General features: G+C 51.9%; 1 protein-coding gene across 1 annotated transcript in view; it reads right to left on the bottom strand.

Annotated features, from left to right (window-relative positions):
- Window positions 1–56: 56 nt before the first annotated feature.
- Window positions 57–8578, bottom strand: part of LOC138175440 (microtubule-associated serine/threonine-protein kinase 3-like) — a 46781-nt gene continuing 38259 nt past the window's right edge. Inside the window, exons 3-10 of the mRNA XM_069105882.1 lie at window positions 7031–7119; window positions 6741–6813; window positions 6011–6031; window positions 4400–4478; window positions 3468–3628; window positions 3091–3166; window positions 1769–1978; window positions 57–497 (exon numbers count right to left, since the gene is read on the bottom strand). Coding sequence (XP_068961983.1) covers window positions 276–497; window positions 1769–1978; window positions 3091–3166; window positions 3468–3628; window positions 4400–4478; window positions 6011–6031; window positions 6741–6813; window positions 7031–7119 — 931 coding nt within the window. The 3' untranslated portion in view covers window positions 57–275. The remainder of the gene's footprint in view (window positions 498–1768; window positions 1979–3090; window positions 3167–3467; window positions 3629–4399; window positions 4479–6010; window positions 6032–6740; window positions 6814–7030; window positions 7120–8578) is intronic.

Below are 8578 nucleotides of genomic sequence, written 5' to 3'. Positions count from 1 at the left end.
TCTTCCTGTGCTTCATGCTGACTCCAAGTCCACTACTTGCCCCCCCCCTCGATTCTCTGATTGTCCAGCCTTCCCTCCCACATCCTATACTTGGGTTAGCAATTATGTGAATTCAAGTATAGAGCTTTACATTGATACCTATTAAATCCATCCTCCTAGACTGGTCTAGCCTTTTTAGATCCTGGTTCTGTTGTCCAACATATGTGATATCCCGCCTACCAATATGTTGGGCTTATATGTAATCTGCAGATGCCAATTCCTCCCACACCAGGCTGTCATGGGACAGAAGTTCCAATGGGAGAGCCTCCTCCTTTAGTCATTGATGACAAGCAGCCCCATAAGGCTCGGCTCAATGAAGGGCCTCTCCCTTCTTCCCCAAGGTAGGCTGTGCTCACCAAACATTCCAAGAGCCGAGCTGGGCGTGAGATGACAATTAAGAGCTTTCGGACAAGCTGGCCGATGAAGGTGACCTCCTGGCTCTCTGAGCGTTCATGGGCCTGTGGGGTCACACGGAAGGGAGGCAAACAGCATCACCAACTGGGAAGGTGTTTGCCTCAAACAAGCCATTTGCCCTTCCTGGTGCTAGGAGGCCACAGCAAACAAATCTGGACCAGAGACTAACAGGCTTTCCCCGGAGCTGTCTGCATGCTGAAGCTCCACAGTAGATCTATGAAGTATGGACATATGTGTGTATATAAACCCTTGTAAATACATGCATATATACAAACACACACACAATTAACAGTACTTGTTTACTTAAGAGAGAACATAGGGCTTCCCTAGTCAGGACTGAGTCCCTTGGATCCACTGATGTCCTCCCACCCATGCTGTCAACAAATTTCTTCTTGATTGTCTCTTGGGGCTGAGCAGGCAGGGGACCCCCATATTCACTGGCTAGGTCCCCAGACCTACTTTCCTCTCCTCTGCTAATGAGCTATGGAAGGTTAAAGGTCTGCCCAATTGGGTCCGAGAAGGAACAGTGTGGGGCTGGCTAGGTGGCGCAGTCCTGGAGTCAGGAGGACCTGAGTTCAAATCCAGTCTCAGACACTTTTTAACTGTGTGATCCTGAGCAAGTCACTTAATACAAAAACCTAGCCATGTGACCTTGGGCAAGTCACTTAACCCCAGTTGCCTACCTTTTCCCTCCAAAAATAAAAAAAATAAAGGAACAGTGTGGTAGAAAGCGGAAAGTCCTTAGTTTAGGAGTTGGGAGATCTAGGCTTGTCTCAACCCTGACGTATAACTCTTTAACCATGAAAACATCCTTTCCCCTCCAAGATGCACATTTGTTCATCTGTAAAATGTAGATGATCTCTTAAGGCTGTTTTGAAGGAAGTATCCTATAAATGGGATTGTTGCTCTATAGAGGAATGATTCTCTACCTCCCTCCAACCCCTCGCTGGTTTTTTTTGACAGGTTCTTGGGGATCTATTTTCCTACCCACTTACCCTGACCTGAGTCTTTGAGAGAGGAAAGAAAAGAGGATGGGAGCAAGGGAAGAGAAGGGAGGGCAGGTAAAAAGAAACAAGGAGGAAGAAGAAAAAGAGAAAGGAGGAAGGAAGGAGGGGAGGGAGGAGAAAGAGAAAGAAGAGTGGAAAAGAAAAGGGTGGAAGGGAGAGAGGGAAGGAGAAAGAGGAATGGAGGATGGAAGGGAAAAGGGAGGGGAGAAAGGAGGAAGGGAAAAAAGGGAGAAGAGAAAAGGGAAGCCAGAGAAGGAAGAAGGAGGGATGGGGAAGAAAACAGAAGGGGAAAGAAGAGAGACACTCACATCCTGCAGCATTTTCTCTAGCTTTTCCTGAAGCTCCAAGAAGTAGCGGGAGGTGACCAGGTCCTCGCGAGCCTTAGCCAAGCAGTCCCGAGCCAGCTCCACTATCTGGTGGTGAATAAAGCTGAGGACACCGTCCGCCAGGGCCAGCGTGTTGGAGGGCGAGAAGGTGGTGATGATGTCCTGCAGCCGTTCCTCCATCTGGGCAGTGGCCTGTGTGGGGAGCGGAGGAAAAGGAAGGGGGATGGAGACCAGTGGAACTCTTTGGGGGAGTCCTGCTTCTGCCTCGGCCCCGCTGTTACCTGGGCAAAACAACTTCCCTGCTGGGCCTCAGTTTCCATCTTTGTAAAGTAAAGGGACTGCACTCAGTGGTCACAGAGGTCACATCTCCTGGCTTTGTCATTTACAAACTTCGTGACCTTTGGCAAGTCAAATCCCTCTGTGTGTGTGTTAACCTGTTCCCTTCCACAGCAGACAGAGAGATTCTCTCATTCAGCTTCCTACTGCCCTCAGCACCAAGGACGTATAATACACAATACATACTAAACGTACATTAGATGGAGTGTCTCTCAGTTTCCAATTCTCACATTCCCTAACACGGCAATATCAATACTTGTAATTCTGGGGCGTCTAGGTGGCGCAGTGAGTAAAGTGCCGGCCCCAGAGTCAGGAGGACCCGAGTTCGGTTCTGGCCTCAGACACTTAACACCCACACAAAAAATCTAGTCATGTAACCTTGGGCAAGTTACTTAACCCCAATTGCCCTCCAAAAGGCAAAAAAAAAAAAACAACCCCAAAACCCTTGAATTCCTACCTAACTGGGGCATCATGATGATGGACAAGTGGACAATTCATATGGAATAGAGCTTCTTAATCCAGGGCCCAGGGGGGCTAGGAATGGTATTTTTAAAAAATATTTTGATAACTAGATTAAAAAAAATTTAGTTTCCTTTGTAATACTATGTATTATATTTTATGCCTTTATCAACATGATTCTGACAAGGAGTCTATGACATCAAAAAAGGTTAAGAAACCCCATTACAGAGACTTATGTATACGTGAAACACCATCAGAAAGAACAGTATGCTTGAATTCCTGTAGCAATGTAGAAAAGGGTTCCCATGGTCCTGCCTCCTCTAGCCTGTTAAGGCACAGAGACTGGCTGTATACCCTTAGCCAATGTGGGACAAATGGGGCTGTGCCCCAGAATGCTGATATTGGAGGGGGTGCTTCCATTCTACCCCCGGGGCCAAGGAGAGCAGCCCCTGGCACCTCCCCCACTTCCACCCAGGACGCTCCCACTCTCACCCACTGGCGAGTCTAACCTTGGGGAATCGCTCCTTATAGACATGATTCATCATGACAATGTCACTGTCAAAGGCTCCCGAGGTTCGCCCGGGGCTGGAAGAGAGGAAACAACAGCAGCTCATGTAGTAGGCCTCTCTTGATCTAAATGAGGTCAAGCATGGAGGGGCTGGGCAGGAGACTATCCCCCCCCACCAAGGCTCCCTCCCCACCCGACATCTACCAGGACGGGGAGGGGTCGGAGGGGTAAAAGGATTTGGGCTCAAAGTAAATTTCATGGGCCCATGAAGAAACTAAAGTCATGCCCCTCTAGGGCTTGGATCTCTGGGCAGCTGAGACAGAGACCAGGCCCCAGAGCCAGGGCTTGGGAAGGGCTAAGGACCCTGAACCCCATTACCTGAGGCTGCGGGAGCGAGGCCGCATGCAGGGTGAGCGGCGGCCCCCATCCTCATCCACGATGCTCTCCGAGCTACGAAAGTGCTTGGAAAGAAAGTGGAGCTCATCTGGCGTTGGCTGGTATGGCAGCTGGTGTAGCCGTTCTCGGGAGGATGAGGAGGACTTGAGCAGGAGAAGAAAGAAGAGCTGTGGGCCACCTGTGCCCTGGGGCTAGGAGCCCAACCTCGAGGTCAGGCAGGGCCACGGACATGGGCCAGCACAGCCCAGTGGTGATGGGACAGTTGGGGGAAACTTCCCTTCCAGGCCCCCGCTGCCACTACATTAAGCAGATTCCTTCCTTAGAAGACTTACTCCGCTTGGACTCTAGGCTGTGAGCCCTGGGAAGGCTGGGTCTGGGCCCTGTCTTTGTGTATGTGCCATTTCCCATCTCAGGAAAATGGGAGTTTCTAGAGGGCAGGGACAGTTTCATTTCCCCCAAGTATATATATAGTAGATGCTTAATAATTGTTGAAGCTGGGTCTTCACCTGCCCTGAGCACATGACAGATAGATCAAGCAGCATATGCTGAATGGGCCTCAGTGCCCTCATCTGTCAAATGGAGATAGTAAGAGCAGACCTATCTGCTCCCAGATGGGAAGGTGAAGAGGTCATGGAGAGAACACTGGGCAGAGAAGACACTGGGGAACCTTTTCTGGCTCTGCCGCTTCTGCTAGGTGGCTAGGGCTAAGACGCTTCCACTCCCTGAGGCTCTGTCTGGTAGGAATAAAAATCCCTGCCTGGCCTGCCTCAGGAACTGGCTGTGTGGGGTCGAGGAAGAGCTGCTTTGTAAAGTCTGTAGAGAAACAGCTCAAATTCAGAGAAGGCAACAGAGGCGATGGGGGTTTCCATACACCCCACACCCACCCTCCAGCCAGCGAACCCAGAGAGCCTTACCGAAACAGTGGAGCTGGGTGTGTTGGTCCCATAGCCAGAGGAGGGGAGGGAAGCAAGTGACCATCTCCGGCCATCAGCCCTGGAAGAACAAACAGCTTGTGGAATCTGGGCCACTGGGTGAGAAAGGCTGTGTTCAGACCCCACTGGGGGCTCTGTGTCCAGCTGGGGAACCAAGGCACACAACTGAAGAGATCTCAGGACTTCTTACCCAACCCACACCTAAGCCAAAGTTCCTTTACACAATCCTGGAGAAAGTGGGCATCCAGTTTCTGCTTGGATGGATTGAAAACCTAGAGCCCATCTAGGAAAGTGACTGGGAGGGGGGACAGTGAGAAGCCTGGAAACCCAGCCACAGGAAGATCAGCTGAAGGAAATGAAGGTGAGAAAGGAAAAGGCTTGAGGTGGGAGGACGAGAGAAGGGACAACAGCACAGACATCTTCGAGGCAAGCTGAGCACAAGATGGGTGAGCTTGGTTCTGCTTGGCCCCAAAGGGCCGAACTAGGATTAGTGGGTGCCAGAGCTTTCTCCTTTTCGGGATAAAGAAGACCCTTCTCAAGCAGGAGAGCTGTACACAAGTGGACCTGGCTGCCTCAGGAGGAGTGAGTTCTCCATCTCGGGAAGCATCCTGGGGGACACACTGCTTTCTGGGGCTGCAGAAGGGATGATGAATGTATGGGTCTGAGGTCCTGCCCAGCCCTGCAATCCCGAGTCTACTGGGGGATTCCAGGAATCTAACGTTTACAAACAGTCACATCCCTGTGCTCTTCTGGGCTGGGCTGCTTTCCTGAAAGGACTGCTGAGAGCGCCAGGGGCTCTGGGAATGCCACATACCCCAGGAGATCTGAGGAACAGGTAGAGGAAAGAGAGGGGAAAAATGCAGAGGGAGGAAAGCAAGACAAAAAGCTTGGAAGGATGGAACGAGATCATCCTGGCCATTGTTCCAGCTGCAAGGCCAGGCCCAAGTGGAGGAGATCCATGAGCTCTGTGTGAGCAGGTGGCAGCCCACCTCCTCCAGCAGGCCTGCCCAGACTGCTGCCACCCACGATGATCTCTCCTCTTCCTGGAGCTCGCAGGACTCAATGCCAAGACCACACACACCTCAGCAGTGAAACCCAGTCTGTCTCCCTTGGCTGTGTGACTTGTTTCCTGGCTGGCAGCAGGTCTGCCTCCCCAGCTAGCCCAGAAGTCAGCTTCCTGACAGCAGCCGCCAGGGCCAGGAGGCTCCTGCCCCCCAGCCTGGAGCTGAGCAGAACTCCCCCTCCCACGCCCACCCCCATCCCACCCACCCTGGCCCAGGATCAGCTCTGAGAAGCTGCTTCTGAGGTGACAGGAGGTGAGAATACTTCTAAGGGACTCATAGAAGACATCCCCTGGGGGGATTTCTTGGGGGATCTGATGTTTTGGGGTTCTGGAAGCAGTTCTCAGATCTCTGTGGGGGGGAGGTCAGCTGACTCCCTTCACGCTTGAAATGTGACTCCCACAGCACCGTCATCCCCCACCGTCAGAAGTCATCTCCTGTTCCCAGCCATTCCCGTATGTGTGTGCCATCCCCCACCCCATTCTATTCCACCAAAGGAAGCTGCCTGTGCCAAATTCCTGGAAAAAATTACCTGTCAGTCCGGGGCCCATGACTGCATGAAGATTGGTGGTTTATCAGCCAAGAAGGGGGAAGGACAGACAAGAAGGGTTGGAGACAAGGAGAAGGGAGGGTGGGGAGTGGGGAAAAACAGAGGAAAGAAGACGGGACTTAAGGTTTTGGACATCAAAACTGGTGGCCTGGGGGTGGTTAGGTGGTGCAGTGAATAGAGCACCGGCCCTGGAGTCAGGAGGACCTGAGTTCAAATCTGGACTCAGACACTTAACATAAAAACTAGTCGTGTGACCTTGGGCAAGTCACTTAACCCCAACTGCCTTTCAAAAAGCAAACCACAACAACAACAAAGACAAAACACAAACCAAAAAACCCAAAACTGGTGGCCTATCTCGGCCAGGAAGACACAGAGACCTCTCAGGGTCAGGAGTGCAGGGCCACGGGGAATATCTGGGTCTGTGGAATCGCCCGCTTTGGGTGCAGACCAAGCTGCTCCCAGGGAGCAGGAAGAAGGTGATTTGGTGGAAGTATTAGGAAAAAAGCTCTGGACAGGGAGGCAGGACATCTGAGGCCCAGCCTCTGTCCTTCCAACTCCCTGTGTGACCCTGGAAAAATCATTTTACCATCTGGGTCTCAGTTTTCTCTTCTGTAAAATGGGTGGTTGGGACTAGATGGTGATCCTGAGTGTGAAGGAAGCCTCCTCCCTCCTACCCTCTGCTGGGCCTCATCACCAGAGCAGGGACACTCACCTTCGTGCGAAGGGGAAGTTCACAGTCGTGCTGGCCGAGAAGTTCCGAGGACTGTCCAAGGGGCTACTGCCGGCTATGGGGAGGGGTCAGAGGGGTAAAAGAACTGAGTCATGGAGCTCTGACACCAATCCCTGCCCACTTCTCAGGGGCGTGTCCTCTGCTGGAGATGTCCACTTGGCCTTGAGACCCCCCAAGATGGGGATGAGGGGGTGAGGATGGCTTGGGGGGTGTCTGTGTTTCTTAATCTGAGCCTGACATCTCATGTATGCTCCAGAACCACTCATCCTCACCTGTTGGCACGGAGAGCGGGGACAGAGGTCGGGAGAGGGTGGGCGAGGGCGTCCCCACCACCAGGCTTTTCCTGTTACCGCTTCGGCAGCTGCGAGGGAGGAGGAGACCAGGAGAAAGTCAGTGGGCCTGGGAACCCCTGGCAGGGCTGCAGGACTCCACAGCCCTGTTTACTAGGGCCAGGATGCCATGGCAGGCCGCATAGCAGGATTAGGTGAGATGGTCACTTCTAACTCTCCTTCTCTGGACCCCAGCTTTGAAGATCCTTTCTAGTTCTGATACTCCAAGGACAGCATCAAAGGCCCCAAGGGTTGAGAGGAACCTGAGGCCAGCCTGTGCTTAGACAGACGACCCCTCTACCTCTTAAGGCATCCTACCATTCCACAGGGGGCTGCTCTCCCAGCTGGGAACTTTTCCCTGACCTCTTGCCTGAATATGACTTTCTAAAGCGGATCCCATTTCTGCTCCCTGGGCCCAAGCAGAACGGGAAAAGCCCACGGAAGCCCACAGCCACAGGAAACCCCTTCAAACACTTAAAGATGTCCTACATATCCTTCCCACCCCCAACACCCAGTCAGCTCTTTTCCAGCCTAAACAGCTCGTTTCTCACAAATGATTGTCAACAGCACAAATACCAAGGCCCTTCACCATGAAACCTGACCTACTCTGGACACTCTCCAGGTACCAAGTCTGGCTTAAAGCTGGCCAAGCAATCAATAAGCATGGTGCTAAATGTTGGAGACACAAAAACCAAAACAGTCAATGTCCCAAGGATCCTCATATGCTTAGAATATTCCATGTTCTAAGGACTCTCCCAGCCCTGACATCCCGGGTTCTAAGGGCCTTCCTAGCTCTGACTATAATATATGCTCTATGTTTCAAGTTCATACATTAAGGTTTGCACAGTGTTTAAAAAATACTATTTCATTTCATCTTTGCAATAACCCTGTGAGTGGGTGCTATTATTATTCCCATTTTACAGATGAGGAAACTGACATGGAGTTAAATTACTTGCCCAGGGTCACACAGCTAGTAAATATCTGAAGAATGATTGGAAACCAGGCCTGCCTGACTTCAAGTTCACTGTTCTCTCCATTAAGCCCCTGACTCTGTGTTCTATTTGTTCCCCTGGTCAGGGACCCTTGTAGAGTTCAGTGTGGGGGAGGGGGAAGGCAGGGTAATCCCTTAGATTCTGATGGCCTTCCACAATCCCAATGGCTCATGGAATAGAATCATTCAGAGTCTGCCTTCCCTGTGTCAGACACTGCGGCTGTCTCTGGGGACTTCACACCTACAAGGGCTTTCCTTCTCTTCTGTGGCCTGGCTAAGGCCTTCTGCCTTCAAGGAGAGCCTCCTGCATTGCCCTCTGCCCACAGCATGCTGGGACACTCCCTGTCTCTCCTCCTTCCCACTGTCTCCATCTCTGTCTCTCTCTCCCTGTCTCTCCATCTCTGTCTCTCTCTCTCCCTGTCTCTCCTCTCTCCCACTGTCTCCATCTCTGTCTCTCTCTCCATCTCTCCTCCCTCCCACTGTCTCCATCTCTGTCTCTC

The sequence above is a fragment of the Petaurus breviceps genome, unplaced genomic scaffold (assembly GCF_028583685.1).
Source record: "Petaurus breviceps papuanus isolate PSGF00001 unplaced genomic scaffold, PetGlider_PUasm1.0 103, whole genome shotgun sequence".
Taxonomy (NCBI): Eukaryota; Metazoa; Chordata; class Mammalia; order Diprotodontia; family Petauridae; genus Petaurus; species Petaurus breviceps.
The sequence above is the reverse complement of the archived record's forward strand: the minus strand, read 5'-3'. Positions and strand labels throughout refer to the sequence as shown.